Here is a 19,051-nt window from a genome sequence, read left to right as displayed (position 1 = left end):
CTATCTTAAATGAAATCTATAAACTGAAGCTAAAAAAGGCTTTAGATAACAATTTGAGTTGTTGTAAAAGTGTAAATGGCAAGCACTTACCAACATAGGTTGCCATTACAACTTCCAGGGCACATGCAAGCAATGAGGTATGGAACGCTGCATTGTTGAGAAGTTTACTGAAAAAGGAAGTAAGATGATTTATTGTCAATGTATATCTCATAACAAAACCACAGATTATTTATGGCTGTAATGATCTGATAAATGATGGTTAATGATCTGAGATGATGTTCATGTTGTTCTCACCTGAAGTTTTGTACAGATAATCTCTTCTCCTCCTAAAAACAGTACAAATGTTACCACCAGAAAAAAATATATGACTAATAATATGACTGAATGTTTTATTGGGGCTTACCGATTTAAGCATGGACTCCATGACTTTGTAGTAGAGCTGGGCACCAAGATTAAAACGCTGGAAATACACACAATGAAGTTTGCCCCTTTGTTGTACAAAAGCTACATTATTAGCATTCAAAAGTTTTTTGATTAAACATTAACAAGATAAGGTTTTAGTAAAAAAAACTCAAAGAAATTCTATTATGTTGTTTAATATTATGACAATTTAAAGTGACTTTAATATATATTTTTTTAAATAAATTTAAATGACAATTTTCTGCAGTTTTGCTGCTCAAGAAACATTTTGCATTATTATCTATGCATTATCAAACAGTTGTGCTACTTAATATTTGTCTGAAAACCATGGATACATTTCTTTTCAGGATTCTTGGATGAATGCAGCATTTATTTGAAATCTTTTGTTAATGTTACTGTCACTTTTGAACAATTTAATGCATTCTTGCTAAACAGTAGTATAAAACTAAGTATTAAAAGTAAATGTTATCTAGGGTGTCATTTAATAAAAATCACAATTATGGCAGCATAAACAAAAATACCTGATAATTCTCTGATTCAAATAAGATCGCAAACTTTAACAGTATGATGGGGATAAATGTAAAAAGAAAAGTGTCTAGGAGCACCTTTCTGCCCAGCCCCTCACAGTGTTGGCCCACCGCCTGTGCAAACCTCTCGATGAAGACCTGACCCAGCTCTTCAACCCTCTTTCTGATCTCTTCGGATGGGTCAACAGTGCAGTTCTGAGAAACACATTCCAAATAATATATTATATATCACTTGGTTTCTGTATAAAATAGATCTGGCTTTTCTATTTAGCAAACATAATATATTTTTAAAGGAAATACCTTGTAATAGACCAGGAGATTGCTTGAGGGCTGATCACTGGCTGAGATGAGATCAACTCTAAGCTGCTTTATAGAGTTCATTGCAGCCCTGGAGAAACAAAACATAAGTGAAAAGAGAAAAGTGCTTGCACGACTTAAGGTTGGAAAAGTTTCCAATATGGTCAAATGTTTTCAAGGAGACCTTTGCTATTTTTACAAACTCAGTTAGAAGAGGTCTCTTTGCTCATTTACATCCTTCATAAAATCAATTACTGATATGCATTTCGAAATGCTCTCCAGTCAAATATTGTACTGTGTGTTCCCAGTAATAAGTAAAACCCAGGATAAGTCAAGAGCTTTGGGGGCCACATGAAAACACCAAAACCAATCTCAGAGGGAATCCCATCATGTGACATTATCTTAGAGCATTACAAAACTGTTAGGTGCACATAACTGTGATCCTGACTAGTGAACAAATTCCCAAGCTGCTTTTCTTTCATAGATTTAGGAAATTATTGCGATTTGGTGTTTTTATTAATGCTGTTGGAGAACTGGTTCATTCTTTCATGTTCTGGGAACTGAAGTCACACCTGATCGGGGTCTGTGGAACTGGAATTGCAACATCATCTCCAGACAGATTCTTTCTTGGAGTCATTTCCAACTTTGACCTATGAGGAATATTGACATTTATTCCAAAGACATATGTATCTGCAAAAATGTTTGACGCCGTGATTTTAATTTGATCACGCTTACACTTCCGTTATGCTTGGGGAAAGCGTCTCATCATCAACCAAGAACAACCTGGCATCAAAGTCCTTGTTTTTGTGGTACAGCTCTTCATATTGCTTGGAAAGTGTTTCCAGCTACAATAAAAGAAAACGGATGACCACAAACATTACTTTAATTCAGACGTTGGCAAATCTAAAAACCATATAGCTCTCAAAAGCAGAAGCAGCTTTTTTTTTCTCCATATTACTCACAGGAGGAAGCCCTTGGAGTCCTGACAGACCCACAGATTCCAGGAACGCACAAAAAGTCATCTGGTACACGTTTTTCACCTGAAAAGGAAAACAACACGACCTCTGGTTAGAAAAAAGAAAGAGCTCAGTGCATGTGATGAGCTACTCTTCACACACAGTTATGTAAATGCAGACGTGATTATCCAAATATTAATCTATTTTATGAACACAGGCGGTGTTTGAAAGATTGCAACGGCTCATGGGATTGTATCTGAATGAGTGCCAACCTCATCCACACTGCAGTCGCTCTCCTTGCACAGTGTTTCCAGCAACTGCATGTCCATCTCTGGAGGACGGGTTTTGGCTTTGCCCTGATTTCGTCGGGATGTCCTAGTTGGAGGACTCAGGGTGGCTGAACTAACGGCTGACTCTGGAAATAAAAGAGTGAAAAACATCTGAGATAATGGTAGTTGCAAGCCAGAAAAGCCTGATCCTTCAGATACTATCATTATGTTCTTGAAATGCACTTAACTTGTCACTCCAAGAAAATAAGGCTGTTTATAAGGTGGTCAATTTTTTTTTTTTTAAGAAACAAATGTAATTCCCCAAAATGACACTGAAAAGATTCTGTTACTGTAATAAATGCTGCAAATACCAGCAGGAAAACACTGATACAATATTTTTTTGTATATGCCCAAAGTTTGTGAAAAAAAAAAAAAAATCAATAAAAAAAGTTGTTTGCTGGGTCATTCACAATATTTTCACTTGTCTCTGAGCCGAGGAATGTGAGGAGCACTCACTGTAGGGTGACAGAAGCAGAGACGGAGTGAAACGCTTGGTGAAGAACTCCAGAACACACAGCAGCAATTGAAAGGCTATCACAAGGTCATCCTCCATCTGGAGAAAAGTTCCTATACAGGATAAAGGACACACGAAAACAAGAAGTGACAAAGTGGCCATGAGGATACTCTATCCATGACACATACAACCCAGAAATCTCCACTCACGAAAGCAGAAACTCTAAACAAGGCTGATTATTCACATGGACAAACAATAGAATGTGACAAACATTTCCATTTTTCCTTTATGACTCACCCTTGGCCAAGAGGAACATGGTCCAACTGCTTTCCCAGAGCTCTGTTCTCCTTGAAGAAACACACATGGGACAGTAAGATCTCTGGTGTTTAATGGAACAATACTATAATCTTTAGGTAACTACGGGTGGCCAAACAACAGAACGAAACAGGACTTCTACTCACTTTGCTTTGTCAGGCTCTGCAGAAATTTTTTCACAAGTCCTGCAGGGAAATTAAAGATGGACTTTAAGTTAGTCTCGGCACACTTGAAGAACATGTGGAAAGAGATTTATACAGACTGCATGCACTAGAGGTGCCCCAAAATGGCAAAAAAAAAAAAAAAAATGAAATAACTCAACAATTATTATTATCATTGTTATCATTATTTTTATTAACAACAATAGCATTAATAATAACTATTATTATTATTATTGCTAATAATAATAGCTATAAATAACAATACTTCTTAATAGCTAAAAAAATACCAATTTAAAAATATTATTAACTAAAAAATTTAACTGTTATTGTTAATAATAAACGCATAAAAAAGAGAAAGTAGACTAAAAAACATAGTCAAAAATGTTTACTATTCAATAAAATAATCTTTGACATGGAAGAAAAATTAAACTGAAGGCTAAATAAATAAATGCACTTTTAAAAAATTTACAACAATAATACATACATAAATAAAAACATTTTATAAAATAAATAATAAATTCAATATAAATAGATTTTGGTTACTTTTGGTGCATCATTAGCATATGCTGTACATTATTACCACAAAACTAAAAAAACTAAAAAATTCACCGAAAGCCACTAATAATGTCAAACAAGAGATCATTGAATGTTATAGACACAGAACATAAAAACTTTATTTCTGATGCAGTGAAGACATTGCCACAAATAACCACAGAGCCTGCCAGCACGATGCACTCGAAGCACAAAAACAAAGGGCTTCTCTGCAGTTTGACCACAGGCTTCAATCAGACCACATAACTAGACTTTCTGGTCACCACTAATGAAGCACTGTTTTTCAGTAACTGCAGAAGACAAGACTGGACTGGGGCCAATCAAACAAATAACCCACAAAGCAGATCTATCTTATACTGAGACAGCTGCTGCCACCTTCAGGTTTACAACTGACATGTAGAAACGTTTCAAGGTTTTAACCATTTTAATACACTAAGAAATGAATCATCAAGTTATAATGCAGATCATGCAATACAGAAGCTTAAGTAATTATTGTAGGCAAAAGAGAAAACCGTTTTAACGCAGTAATACACAACAGTACAACCAAGGAGTGACTTGAGATGAGTCACACATTCTTTAAATGAGATGCAATGCAAGCTGTATCTAAATAAAGTGACTTGCTGAGGGAAGGGCGAGCACACCCTGAGACATGCCCAAACATCACCCGACTAGTAACTGTTTAGTCCTTTACTGTAAGGAGCCTGTAAACCTAGGATGCATCAATGTCCTGAACACTGAGGGTAGGGTTTTATAAAGCATACAGAAATAGAATAGTGATGGAATTTCAAAGTCTAATTCCAGTTGGTAGGTAGCCTAATCATTTTGAGCAATTTGCAAATAATATTTTAAACACATGCACTTTATTTATATGCCTAATATCAAAAACGCAAAGCATTTCATGTCTCGTCACTACAATGCATGCTTACAATAAACAGAACATTATAATGGACGCAAAATATAATTATTGTTATACTTCTCATTTGTGGTGCCAATGGGTCTTAAGTAGAGGTCAACCAATAGTGGATTTTGCCGATACTGACAGATGAGTTGGGCCTCAACTGATACCGATTAATTAACCAATAGTTTTTAAAATGGATACTGAACAAAAACAGTACTGAACCATACTAGTAGTAGTACTAGTCATAATAACAGTAATAATAATAATAATAATAGTAAAAGTTGAAATTACCACACTCTTAACAAGGAACAATACGTACACAGCTATTAATCTTAATTTTACAAATAGACTCTTATTTTAAAGTGTTACCATTTAATTTCAACAGTGACTACGTTTACATGCAGCCAATAACCCGTTCAAAACCGGGATATTAGCAATAACCCGGTCGCGCAAGGCCATGTAAACACCGGCAAAAACCCGGATAAGAATCGGAAATTACGCATATTGCGTCTTACGTCCAGACGCTAACCGTGCATCGCCGTTTACATCGGGATATTGCCGACTGATTACACATTCCATGTATACAGGAGTAACTCTCTCTGCTCACGCATGTAAACAGGTTATCCCGAATGTTTCAGAAACCCGAATAGTGACCTTAACCCGACCATTACCCGAATTTTAACAGCTTGTAAACGTAGTCAGTTATGCTTGATGCGCATCTTTAAATATATATAAATATATATACACAAAGGCCATAGCATTACAATTATACCAGCACATATATTCTCACACTTTAACTGCTTCTATTCTTGAACACTTAATAATTATCGAATCAAAATAAAAGAGCAGCGCTGAGACTCTAGGAGAACTCAACGTTATCACACACACTCCAGACACAAGCAGCGGTCTAAAACGGTTTATTTAATCACCAAACAGACACAAGTTTGCTTAAAAAAAGAACTATGAGGCATAGATAAGTTTGAAGTTCAGTGTTTAAAAAACGTAGCAAACGGAAAGAGCGCTCTATATTATAGCTCTATAAATGAAGCATACAGACTTTATTAGAGCCGCAGAAAGACAAACGTTTCAATGAAAATGCTCAATGCATAATTCATTATGTACATTAACAATGATTCGGGGGGGGGGGGGGGTATAATGTAATTAAATGGAAATTTATGAATGGCGCGGTAGGATTTTCTGTCAGCTGCATTTAAACTCGGGTTTGAAGTTTACTCTGTTCAGCGTGCAGTATCACGTGACTAAACTAACAGCACATGCATAATTACTTTTTTAATTTATTGACAGTTGCCAGTAGATCTTGAATGCTGATTAAATCAAGAAAATGTCAAAACATTGTTTAATAAATCCTATTTTTCATTTAAAAAACATCACTACTATAAATTTAAAGCAAAACCGTACAACAAAACTTACTTCACAAATCTTTGGTAGAGAGCCAGAGTCACATCGTATTTGTTCTCCAGTCGTTTCAAAGCAGTGTTCACTTTAGGGCTTATTGTGTCCACATTTACATCCATCTTCCTCACAAGACTGATGAACTGCTTCACACTGCACAGGAAGAGCAACTTATTTAAAGTGTAGTATATGCATTATTAACACCTTAAAGACGTAACCACACTCTGACAGCTCAAACTGCTCACCCCAAGCGAGACAACTAGGATTTCTCAATGATATTTATTTATTTATTAATTTGCCACACATACCTTAGTCCAACTACTTTCAGGAACTGTGTGAAGGTGAGGCTGAGGCCATCAAGCTCCATCCCCGCAATGAACAGACAAGCTCCCCACTGCTGTCTGTTTGAATATGGCATCTAGCATGGAGGACACATGTTTGTGTTATTATCACACATTAATAAATGAACACATTAGATTGGTAGACATAAGAGGAAAGCGTACATTTGCCTTGTCCATCGACCTGATCTCCCTCTCCCAAATTCTCCAGGCATGATCACAGATGGGATTGGTGGCCTGAAGCTCCTCACTGAGAGACACGAACTCAGGCTCCTTGTCCTTGTGTCTGGTAAAACAACACCGTCGACAGACATGAGTAAACACATTGTGAGCTGAGTGACACTATTGTGGGGTGGTCTCCATACTGGCGCTGCTGGACGTGCAACATCGCTTATACACGTAAACATTTGTCAGCTATTTGGGAACCATGTGAAGCAGTATATAAGATCTTTTTTAGCATTTAGGATATATATTTTAATAAGATACATGTCAAAAATATGTTGTTTCATCTATCTATTATATACAATGATAATGGAACATATTTTGAAATTTTATTTTCACAAAGGATATTTGAAACATTAAATTAGACACTTTACTTGAATTTAATTTGTATATTTAAAAACACTTCTGTAAATATTGGCCAATAAACAGATTTATTACTAGCTACAGTATAGATATTTGTAGTACCTACATCTTATCGGTGGGTTCTGTGATAATAGCGTAGTAAACAGTTAAATACTGGGTGCTTCCTAATTATCATGTTATTACTAAAGTAATTAAAAACTATGAAAAATTATTTGCTATCAAAAATAGTAGGATGGACGTTTAGAAACTGTCATTTATAACAGTTAAAAGTAACTAAAATAAAAACAGTGTACATTTAGCATTTTTCTTAAGACGACAGAATCTTATTCATTCATACAGTTGGTCGCTGGTTTCCTCTCCCACTTTCATCAGTAATTAAGACTGTCAGCACTACTCATTCATTACAGTGTGTTGTGTCGTTGAGGTTTATTTTCGAGGCAGTGGCGCGGTATTAGCTCACCGTTCGGGGCTCAGCACTGCGTTGTCGCTGCTGTCCGGAGATCCGCTCTTCATGTTCCCCTTGAGCTCTTTCTTCTGCGGGGTCCCGCTGTTGCGCTTCTTCGGCGGCATGTTGACAATGAAGAGCGCGTTCACTCCCAGCACAGCGAGCAAACCCGAGCGGCGGGCTGGTGGTGTGATGCTGTGGTTAGCGGTTGGATGTCGGAGCTTGAGATCGCTTGTTTGTGTCCGCAACTCTCCACTATTTCCTCAACAACCCAAAAACGCGGGAAAATTGATCGACGCAGCATCCGCCACAATCGCGTCACGTCCGGTTTTTGCGCGTAGTCAACCTTAACTTTTTAATGTTACAGTGATTTTAAAACTTTTTTTTTGTCTGTATGAACAATATATTCAGATTAGTGGATGGTAAAAACATGAAGTTTAAAATGCTAGTGAAACATAAACGTGAACGGTTTCAAAGATTTCTAACGTACTCAATTCTAAACTCCCCAGATGGCATTGTATGTCAAGTTTGTGATGTAAGATGCTACCACTGATCTATAATATAGTCATAAAACCGTCATATATAGATCAGTGTATGCTACGCATTTATAACCATTTTGATTACTATTGTTATCAGAACCTAACATGTGAAGGAAACGTTTAAATGTTCATGATTTGAGACAAGAAAACACGGTTTTGATATTACAACAAAAAATATTTCTAATATTTTATTACTTATCTGTATACGTATCTATCGAAAATAAAAGTGGAGAAGAACGTCTGAACATAAGACGGCCACCCTTTCTTTTATTTTATTTTATATTATATTCACATTAAGTGATTCTCCCTTATAGAAATGTACTGAAATGTAAATGATACTTTGCATGACATGGTAGACCAGTAACATTACACAAGTAAACTTTATAGAATCATATCAATGTGCAATATATCTTATTTGAATGTCTATTTTGTTTATTCCCTCTCATGTTTTTTATGTCATTTTAAATATTGATATATTAGTCATATTCGTTCCCCTCAAGAAAAAAAGAAAAATAATCTCAGTTTGTCCAAATCGCATTGACTGCATTTCGACTGCATTTTTTCCCCTACAAGATACAAACATGTTTATTCATTCATATTGAAAACCTTTCTTTTGTTTCTCCATAGGTTTATTCATAACAGCAGTTCACCCCATGAATTGTGCGTTACTCATTAAAAAATGACTAGAAAATATAACCACCATTTTAAAAGAAATACCAAGGTGCTATAAACAGGAGCAAAGGCACTAACGTGCTTTGTCTGGAGCGAGAGATGTAATAAATTAAATTGCCTATATAAAACTCTGCCCACATACCAAGATGTGAAGATGTGAAGATGTGAAGCATCTTCACACAATCTCAGTGGAACAGCCATCATGAATACGCCACTTATGTAACTTATGACTACTATGAAGCAATACAGAAAATAAACCTATGCACCGAATAATGGGTCATCGATAAATTTCAATTGTATTGAGACAATATTTGGCACGCACATCTCCAGATCTCATCACGGTTTTTCTTGTACAGAAAGAATACTCATATTGTGCCAATGAATGTGTAATGATACATGGAAACAAGTCAAAGCTTTTAGGTACAGATGATGAGACATTATTCTTTGATCTAATGGCAAACACAGACTTACAGTGCTTGTAACAATATCCTGAAGGAAGAAGAAAACCCTTGCATTATCTTCTGAAACTACAGAAAACAACCTTAACAATTACTTACGACTTTGGGTTGAGAGGTTACTTCAGGATTTAGGAAGCACTGTTGAAAATACAGTATATGAAAGGGAGTATGTGAGTGATAAGAAAAATAAAAAGAGAGAGGAGAGAACCAGCTGTTATAATTCCCAGGGAAAGCATACAAGCAATGAGAGAGACCTATCCAAATCTTAAAGTCCACTGTTTTTTGGGGGAGGGCCAGGAGCCTTTAAACTTCCTGCTCACAGGAGCATTGTGTATGGTTTCTCCAGGAACTTGCGGAACTCGGCCAGCCACTGTGCGCCAACAGCGCCATCTACCACCCGGTGATCACAGCTCAGAGTCACAGACATCATGCTTGCCACATCAAACCTACGAGACACACAGAAAACACATGCACTGACTGGAGGAACTGTTTTAGAAGCACCATGTATATTAGTAGGGCTGATGGCAAATGAATGTCTCTCTATTTCCCTTGCTCACCCTTTTTCGTTGTCTGCAGGCAGCAGTCTCTTTTCTGAGCCACCCACAGCCAGAATGCAGGCTTGAGGAGGGTTAATGATAGCAGAAAAATGCTTGATCCCATACATGCCCAGATTGGAAATAGTGAAGGTACCACCCTAGGAAAACCAAGAATGTTTGCTTTAAAAAACAAAACAAATAATGCATTTTATATACACAATACATTTTATATTATTTCAGCTATATACACATATACAGTTTATTATATTAGTTTGTTGTCAGAATTTTTTTTTTTTTTAATCAAAAGTCACAGTAAAGACATTTATTATTTTACAAAAATTATATTTTAAATAAATGCTGTTCTTTTAAACTTCATATTCATCAAAGAATTCTATGGATTTTTTTTTAAATCATAGTTTGTACAGATATATTAAGCAGTAAAATAAACTGTTTTAAAATTTTATATGAAAATCTAAATCAGCATGTTATATCCTGGAGAATCATGTGACACTGACACCAAATAGAAATAGAAACAGAAAGCCTATATAAGTATAAAAATGGATGCATTTATTGTATTTTTGATATAACGGATGCAGCCTTGTTGAGCATTAGTTACGTCCTTCAAAAACATACGTACACACACACACACACACGCTAGTGATGTCAAATGATTAATCACAAATATCGCATCTAAAATAAGTTTTTGTTTACACAACGTGTGTACTGTGTATTATTATGTTTATAAATACACACACCTCTATATATATATATATATATATATATATAAAATGTTATGTTTATATATTAAATATATTTATAGGTAATATAAATATTAGATGTAAATACATGTAAATATTTGTAAAAACAAAAATATACTTATATATATACTTATATATATATATATATATATATATATATATATATATATATATATATATATATATACACACACACACACACAAAAAAAACACACACACAAAGTAATTACATAAGTATAAATAAGATATAATTACATTTTTTTTTTTTTTTTTTTACTTTTCAGTAAAAAACATTTTTTTTATCATATTATTAAAACGTTCAAATTTTAAGAAAGACACAGGTTGTTACAAAACAACACATCATTAAATAATAATTTCTTAAAAAGAATTATATCTTAACTGACCACCTAAAATACTCACCTGGAATTCGTGCGGTTGTAGTTTTCCCTCTCGGGCTTTAGCAGCTAATGAGGCTACGTCTTTGCTGATAGTCGCAAGACCCTTAATATGAGCATTAAATACAATGGGAGTTATTAGACCCACAGGTGTACTGACTGCCACACTAACATCCACCACGTGATTTCTGTGCGGAGAGAAAAAAAAATTTAAATTTACTGATAATTGCCCTCTAATGGTTAATTTGCATTGTGGGAGTCCACTCACTGTCTGATGATTGTGTCCATCCAGGAGGAGTTGGCCTCTGGCACTTTTAAACAGGCCAGAGCCGAGGCCTTGATGATGAAGTCATTGACCGAGAGTTTGAGGTTATCCGCTTTCAGCTCCTGATCAGGAGGAAAAGGTACAGTCTAAATTAGGAATACTATAATGTGGAGTTCACTATCACGCCACGGTCATGAGAAATGATTTCACTCACAGCATTGAGTTCTTTCCTGAGTTCAACAACTTGGTCCATGTTGACATCGATAGACAAATAATAGTGAGGAATAGTCTGCTTCGATTGCATCAACCTCTGGGCAATCACCTAGACAGCATGACAGTAGGAGACAGGCAGGAAACAGAACATTATGGGTAACAAAAGTCTTCACGTATGCATAGAGAATATAAAGTGGTTTCTGTGGTCAGTGGACTCACTCTGCGGATGTTGCTGATGGGGATGTCAGTGAAGGTTCCTGTAGGTACAGCAGCAAAAGCAGGGGCGGCTGGAGGGCTGGGTGTGGGTGTGGGTGGAGCAGCTGGTGTCTGGCAGCATGTAAAAGAATGAGCACAAAATATGAAAATAAAAGAAGAATGAAAAATAATGTCTTTTACACTTCATTTTTACTACTATAAAAAATACAATATATAGTTTATGCATTTTTTGCTGCAAATGAGTTTGCTGTATTACAGGAATCTACAGACTTGCATTTTCTAAACCGATTTGGAGGAAATTCTAATAATTATATTAAAACATATTTTATATATATAAAAAACCCTACTAAAAAATGTGAATTTAAGTAAATTTGGCAACATATATTTAATAAAAGAACATTCCTGGGGTGAGATGGAGTGTTATTTTAGTATTATATATATACTATTTCACTTTTATAAATATTTTGAATTAGCCTAAAATAAGTTTTTTTTTTTTTTACTATATCTGAATTAACCATTTTTTTTATAGTATAAGTTTTGGATAGATGATAATAACTGGTGAGAGAATTTAAAAACTTTGAAATGGTGGGAATTATTCGGACGTTTGTGCAGCATTATGATACATAGACTTTCTCAAAGGCCTTATACCTCCATTTCGTTACTGGATGAGCATCATTAGGGTTATTCATTAAAAATTTTAATCAGACTAATTATATGGTGCGGCGATTGATTTATCTAATTAATCGGAAACTACATTTGGCTGCGAAAATACCCTCAAAAAAGAATATTGAAAGCTATTATTGTGTTAATTGAGAAAGTATCAAGTAAACATTACAAATTTTAGCTTCCGAAAGAAATATTATATTTGATTCAATATAAATGTATTACACATAAACGTTTAGACTACAACGGCCTAACATAAATTATGGAACATAAAATAAGTTAATGTGAAAAAAAATCTCAGTACTTTTTTGTTCATGCAACGAGAGTCAAACAAAACTAGATGGTTACCGACAGTCTTCAGAATACCTTCTTTCATATTGCACAAAAGAAACTAAGTCATTCAGGTTTCAAATGACAAGAAGATTTGTCAACTATCCCATTTATTTATTTTTATTTAATAAATAAAATGGTACTCTAAAAAATAAACTAAAACTGCCAGCCGGTGGCAGGAAATGTCTTTATGAGTGAGTGATTCATGTCATTCAAACGGCTGATTCATTCAGGAAAGTTACGACTCTCTCTATGAACAGGTCTTTGAATCATTGGTTCACTCAACTCGTTCAAAACTAGTCTTCACGCAGAAACTTTGCTGTGATGCTCAAAGATACACATCAGTTCTGCGGTGGCTTAATAGGTAATATTTTTGTTGGCAAAATTGAGCAAAAACATGATATCGCTTATCATGTGATATAAATACGAGACACAGACTCATACAGGGGCATTTTTTGCCCCAATATCTTGAATTTCAGAGCATAACTGATTTATGGAGTTGCCCTGCATCATATTTGTCAACAGTCAACTGTATGAAATTTAAGAGGAAGACAGGTCTAGGAGCGGGGCCAGTGCTTAACGGTTTTAAAATATTTTAATTGTGTTATTTTTCTATTAATTAATTAATTAACATGTTTTCTAAACTAATTAATTAACATGTTAAACTGTTAAACTGACAGCCCTAGTACAAACAAAGTGTGTTGGATCTAGTTGCATCAAAATTTGACTTACAGGAGCGGGCTTAGGTGGAACGAAAGTGTCGATATCTTTCTTGGTGACTGCGCCGTCTGGTCCAGTTCCTATGGACACGGCAGTAGCACATTCCCATTTCTGTCAGTGTCACATATAAATCACCCATAACTGACAGAATTAAAGTCAATCTGCCCCTACCTGTGACTTGGGCGATATCAATTCCCTTCTCGGCTGCCAGTTTCTTGGCTAGTGGACTGGCAAACACCCTACCCTTCCTAGGAGCAGCAGGGGCGGCTGGAGTAGTGGCAGGTGCTTGGGTGGGAGCTGCTGGAGCTGGTGGTGGGGTGGCCACCTGAGCAGTGAATTACAGTTTAAAGACATATGTAAACCACCTACTAAAATTATTATTTTTTTGTTAGGTTAAATGTCAAAATTCTGGGTTATAAAACACATTAGAACACATTATGTTTGTTGTAACTGTAGATTAGCAGTAAGTGCACATGCTAACTATAACCAATCAATTAGTACATAGCTATATAATCATTTTTAAATTAAATAAATATCTTAATATCTCGTCAGACAAAATATTTGTTGTACAGCCAACCCCACAAAACAGGCTCAGCATGATCGTGGCTTGTGTCATTCAAAGTGCTGCTGCACCTCAAAATGAACAATAAATGATTTCTGCTAATGTTTACTGATGTTAAAAAATTCCTAATTTTTTTAAAATAATAATAGCAGTAAGTGTGCATGATTAACCTTAGCAGTAATTACATAAACACTAAAGGTCTTGTAGAAAAGATGGAGCTTTCTACCGGTGTTGGTGCGGGAGGTGGGCTTGTAGCCACCCCTGTCTCTACATAGTCTGCAAATGCGCCAATATCGGTTTCCTTTTCCACAATTATACAGAGAGGAGTGCCAAGGGGAACGTCTCTGGTGCCCTCAGCAATCAATATCTTAGCCAGGTAACCCTCCTCCTGTACCTCAAAACCTGAAAATCAAAGGAAGACATTACTTTACATGATGTTGTGAACACACTGAATTTCTTTAAATCTGGTTTATGCATATATTTTTGATTGTGTATAAATAGTTAATGTATTTATTAGGGATGAGCGATCACAGCATTATCTGTATCTGTTAACCATATGAATTATCTGTATCTGTATCTTTACTCGGACTGGGCGGGGCCTAACCAGAAAGTGGGCGGAATTTAACCCCGGAAGTAGGTCTGGTTGACTTAAAAAGGGAGGGGCTTTAACTGGTATGTTATTTTAAGCATGAAATTGATAGGGGTTGATCAGAGATTGTTACATTTATTGCTGATTAGAAAACTATTTACATGACAGCGTCAGCATTGAGCTTCAGATCAATGGTTTTGATCACAATAATAAATGAACTATATACAGAACAAGTTTTGCAATGAATACAACACATGCGGTTGCAATTATGAAGTTAAATGTAATGAAGAAGAGTTTTCATCTCAACATAACTTTCTTTTTTTAACTTTACATTTTTTTATAATCAGTGTGATTTTTTATTTTTGGTTCTTTTTTTATTTTTTATTTCCACACCAGGTATGTGTGTGTGTGTTAATTTGTAATATTATTTATACCACAACTACCTTTATTTTTTTTATGAAATAGAGCAAGAAAGTGTCACAGTGCGTGAAGTCAAAAAACTGCTTAGAGCCAGCTGACGTTTAAAAAAGAAAAAAAACTCAAGATGACCGGCAGAGAGAGGGAGAAAGAGACTGTGTGTGTGTGTGTGTGTAGCTAATTAATTTGTAATAGTTTTATATACCACAACAACCTTTATTTATTTTTTATGAAATACAACAAGAAATAAGTGTCACTCAGTGCGTGAAGTCAAAAAACTGGTTAGAGCCAGCTGACGTTTAAAAAAGAGAGTTTGCTAGTCGCATTCTACCAAGCGCCACGTCTCAACAAACCCCATTTTAAATGCTGTACTTTTGAATTATCTACTTGTGAAAGAATCCTGAAAAATACCTTTCCAAATATAAGCCCCGAATCATCATATGAGAATGATTTCTGAAGGATCATGTGACACTGAAGACTGGAGTAATGATACAATTTACATTTTATGAATAAATGTAATAATAATAATAATAATTAATAAATTACATTTTAAACTGTAATAATATTTCAGAGTATTACAGTTTTTTTTATTGTATTTCTGATAAAATTATTGCTGCCTTGGTGAGACTTCTTTCAAAATATAAAAAAAAATATTTAAAGACCCCAAACTTTTGAACGATAGCGTATAAATAATGTTGAGTGCGACCGATCATCAATGACCAAATCTGCCCAACCTAAATATGTGATTACAATTTAGCCATAAATCTCAAAAATCACCATTTCCATAATGAGAAACTGTTATCTATAAGCAAAATAATTGACAATTTACCGATTGTTGCCTTATCGGTCTCGATTTCAGCCAGCAGGTCTCCCTCACCAAGTTTCTCACCCACCTTCTTCTCCCAGCGCTGCACGGTGCCCACAGTCATAGTGGGGGAGAGAGCTGGGAGAAGAACCTAATGAAAGCAAGACAGAAAGTCAGTAACAGCAGGATCAAAACATACTTGCATATGCTTAAACCGGCCAATATCCCAAATATTTTTTCTAATTTTAAGTCATTTTCATATTTGGTCCACATCTCATACCTTCATGTGAGGTGGGTGGGAGCTTCCAGGAACTTGTGGTGAAGCAGGAGCAGCAGCAGGCGCTGCTGGAGGGGGAGGGGCAGCTGCAGGTGCAGAGGCGGAGCTAGCGATTTTATCCAATGTAAGGTCTTTAAATGCAGGGATGAGGTCAGGACTAAAGGTCAAAGGTTAGATGATGTATATAAGGCGGGAAAATCTCAAACATACATTCTATTTAACACACACACAGATATTAAACATACAACTTCATGCTTTCATAAAAAGCTAAGATCAAGACACAGAATCAATTAAGCCCTTTATTATGACTGCACCATTTCTCTGTGGTACCACAAAAATGATAGGAAAGTTTCCTCTCAAGTATGAATACTTTTAACTATCATTTTACATTATTAAGGACATTATGCAATATGTATACAGCAAACAGTAGATATTGGTAGTGCAGGTAAAAATGATGCTTACTTGTCAACTGTAATACAAATGACACCCCCAATGGGCACATCTCTTGTACCCTGAGGGACCAAGATCTTGGCAAGGTAGCACTCCTCCAGCATTTCAAATCCAACCGTAGCCTTGTCTGTTTCAACCTGACCAAATCAAAACAGAATAGCTAAAATTCAGAATTATGCCATGGGGCTGTTGAGCGTTTGATTCTGATTGGTTGACAGATGCTAAAAGGTGCCATGCTCCATGTCGTTGTCTCATTCATTCTCAGTCAGATGTACATTAATATTACAAAATTCATCAATTATTACTTATTCTTGTCATCACTATTAAACTATTAAGTGTAATTTTATCTTGTTGGTAAAACTGAATGTGCTTCACCTCAGCAATCAAATCTCCCTCATTGATTTTGTCTCCTTCTTTCTTCTCCCAGCGTGCAATAGTGCCCATCTGCATAGTTGGGGACAACGCGGGTAGTTCCACCTGTAATAAAATGAATTAGGTTAAATTAACAGAAAGCATTTTGCATGAATGAATATAAATTCTACTCATAGAATGTAATAAATTAACAGTCAGAAGTTGAGAGTAATTGTGTTCCTGTAGCTCAGTTGGTAGAGCATTGCGCTTTATCAAGTGCAAGGTTGGGGTTTCAATTCCCCGGGAACACTTGATAGGTAAAAATGTATAGCCTGAATGCACTGTCGCTTTGGATAAAAGCGTCTGCTAAATGCATAAATTTAATTTAATTTAATTTTAATTTAATAACAATGACTTCTGATCAGGTTGATCATGTAACACTGAATACTGAAGTAATCATTGTTGAAAATTCAGCTTTACGGTCACAGAAATAAATAACATTTTAAAATAAATTAAAATAGAAAACATTTTAAATGGTTACATTTTTGTACAATATTACATTTTAATGCATTTTTTTTTTACTGAATAAATGCAGCTTTTGTGAGCATAAGAAACTTCTTTTTGGATAATTACAAATCATAACTATTCCATACTTTTTGTTATGTAAATGATCTGCATTGAAATTGTAGTTCAACAGTTCTGTTGTTGATTACTGTGATGTAAGATCATGATATTCAGGAATCCCACAACTTCCAAATGATGGATTTCCATGACTTGTGCCAGTTTTTTGTTTTGTTTTTACGAATGAGGATTTTTATTTATTTTATGGAGACTGGACTCACAAACAGCTATTTCAAACTGATGAAATGGTTTAGAGCAGAGTATTAATGTATAATCATTATGGAGATGAGCATTTATTTTATAATTTAATTATTTTCTAAGCATGGAAATATATGAAGACATCTACTAAGACTAAATATTTAGAATATTATTAAATCATATGAAACTGTTCTGGCGTCTCGTGAGATAGCATGCAAACACGGACCTCTGACAGCTCACAGAATTTATGACATACATATATACACATATATATAGAAATAACATCTTGAAGGTGACACCAACAGAAGAAACGCACTGATGCGCTATTCCAGGATTCAGTTCACATAAAACGTTTTGAAATAATTTTATTCTCCCTCATGTTTTCCAAATCTGTGCCTTAGTATATTCAAAAAAAGAGAAAAAAATCAAGTCAAACGGGGTTGGAAGCACATAATAACACGAGTTAGCACTTAGCTTACTTTCTGATGTGGCGGCAGACTGTACACTCGCATGCTTTGACTGAAACTAGCCGTCTGGCTTCTCCAGACCCATGATCTGTTAATGAGGATGCTGTTGAACACACGCCGACCGTCACTCAAGATCCGGGGCCGGGCCGGGCCGCTGGAGTGGTATCGCTTGAGATGATGGCATGACAGCGGTCCGGATCGTGGACTAGCAGCAGCAGCAGGGCCCGTCCGGACACTGGGCCGGGTGAATCTGGGGGATGGACGCACTCGCAGCGCTAAACGCAACATTTTGAACGTGATGACCCCTGTAAAACGACACTGGATTTGAGTAAAGCCACTCTGGTATCAGAGTATCTGCTATTCCCCCGACAACGTACCAAACAACCTCACTTTCCAATGACCTCCTCACTCAAAAACATTCCACTTTACGACAGTCTCCTTCGCTTCGTCCTCCTGTTAACGCGCCAGGGTTGCCAGATACGTTTCCTTTTAAATTTTCTCATGAACAAAATCATGTTTAGTCGCAAATTATAACTATGATAGATATGAAAGTGATTAACACTTACATTCTTCGCATAAGCTTAGAGAATCGTTAGGTTACACAATTATATGGGCAAGTATTTTATTGAACAGATGCATCAATCTGAGAGCGGGCGAGTGTAATTGTAAATACATGGCAACCTTCAAGCTGTCAAAACCGGTGTCGTACTTCTCAAGCAAGCACTGACGTAAAAGTGCCGCAAAGTAAAAGTTTAACTATCCAAGCCTACTTTTCAAATATGGATCACTTCGCATTTACATTGCTAATGCATTGCTACTCAAGTGAATTATTTTAAGGTATGACTCTTTTCCATTATTT

General features: G+C 35.7%; 2 protein-coding genes across 3 annotated transcripts in view; both read right to left on the bottom strand.

Annotated features, from left to right (window-relative positions):
* rb1 (retinoblastoma 1) overlaps positions 1 to 8,038 on the bottom strand; it is a 29,770-nt gene extending 21,732 nt beyond the window's left edge. The window contains exons 1-16 of the mRNA XM_052588669.1: positions 7,706 to 8,038; positions 6,826 to 6,946; positions 6,631 to 6,740; positions 6,341 to 6,475; positions 3,445 to 3,483; positions 3,281 to 3,330; positions 2,986 to 3,096; positions 2,473 to 2,615; positions 2,207 to 2,284; positions 1,980 to 2,089; positions 1,817 to 1,894; positions 1,248 to 1,335; positions 1,026 to 1,142; positions 404 to 460; positions 295 to 326; positions 91 to 167 (exon numbers count right to left, since the gene is read on the bottom strand). Of these exons, the coding sequence (XP_052444629.1) occupies positions 91 to 167; positions 295 to 326; positions 404 to 460; positions 1,026 to 1,142; positions 1,248 to 1,335; positions 1,817 to 1,894; positions 1,980 to 2,089; positions 2,207 to 2,284; positions 2,473 to 2,615; positions 2,986 to 3,096; positions 3,281 to 3,330; positions 3,445 to 3,483; positions 6,341 to 6,475; positions 6,631 to 6,740; positions 6,826 to 6,946; positions 7,706 to 7,815 (1,456 nt within the window). The 5' untranslated portion in view covers positions 7,816 to 8,038. The remainder of the gene's footprint in view (positions 1 to 90; positions 168 to 294; positions 327 to 403; positions 461 to 1,025; positions 1,143 to 1,247; positions 1,336 to 1,816; positions 1,895 to 1,979; positions 2,090 to 2,206; positions 2,285 to 2,472; positions 2,616 to 2,985; positions 3,097 to 3,280; positions 3,331 to 3,444; positions 3,484 to 6,340; positions 6,476 to 6,630; positions 6,741 to 6,825; positions 6,947 to 7,705) is intronic.
* Positions 8,039 to 9,171: 1,133 nt separating this feature from the next.
* On the bottom strand, positions 9,172 to 18,688 carry dlat (dihydrolipoamide S-acetyltransferase (E2 component of pyruvate dehydrogenase complex)). Of its 2 annotated transcripts, XM_052588672.1 has the most exons (15): positions 18,570 to 18,688; positions 18,205 to 18,497; positions 16,931 to 17,032; positions 16,568 to 16,692; positions 16,109 to 16,262; positions 15,853 to 15,979; positions 14,244 to 14,419; positions 13,627 to 13,780; positions 13,468 to 13,535; positions 11,746 to 11,853; positions 11,528 to 11,635; positions 11,317 to 11,435; positions 11,074 to 11,236; positions 9,917 to 10,053; positions 9,172 to 9,805 (listed from the first exon to the last, which is right to left on the bottom strand). In XM_052588672.1, exons 2-15 carry the CDS (start codon positions 18,478 to 18,480, stop codon positions 9,676 to 9,678), a joined length of 1,947 nt encoding a protein of 648 aa, XP_052444632.1. In that variant the 5' UTR covers positions 18,481 to 18,497; positions 18,570 to 18,688; the 3' UTR covers positions 9,172 to 9,675. The 2 variants fall into 2 exon arrangements, with proteins under 2 accessions (XP_052444632.1, XP_052444631.1); XM_052588671.1 differs by having other exon boundaries at positions 18,205 to 18,648.
* Positions 18,689 to 19,051: the final 363 nt, after the last annotated feature.

This window comes from Carassius gibelio, chromosome B21 (assembly GCF_023724105.1).
Source record: "Carassius gibelio isolate Cgi1373 ecotype wild population from Czech Republic chromosome B21, carGib1.2-hapl.c, whole genome shotgun sequence".
NCBI lineage: Eukaryota > Metazoa > Chordata > Actinopteri > Cypriniformes > Cyprinidae > Carassius > Carassius gibelio.
This window is presented reverse-complemented; position numbering and strand designations above follow the sequence as displayed.

Bases quoted from the DNA above. Each gene is read 5' to 3' on its own strand.
- dlat (XM_052588672.1), bottom strand. From the start codon at position 18,480: ATGTTGCGTTTAGCGCTGCGAGTGCGTCCATCCCCCAGATTCACCCGG. The intron at 13,781-14,243 runs GTAGAAAGCTCC...TTCACTGCTCAG, and splicing joins CACCTCCCGCACCAACACCG to GTGGCCACCCCACCACCAGC. The intron at 11,436-11,527 runs GTGAGTGAAATC...CCTCCTGATCAG, and splicing joins TCAGGAAAGAACTCAATGCT to GAGCTGAAAGCGGATAACCT.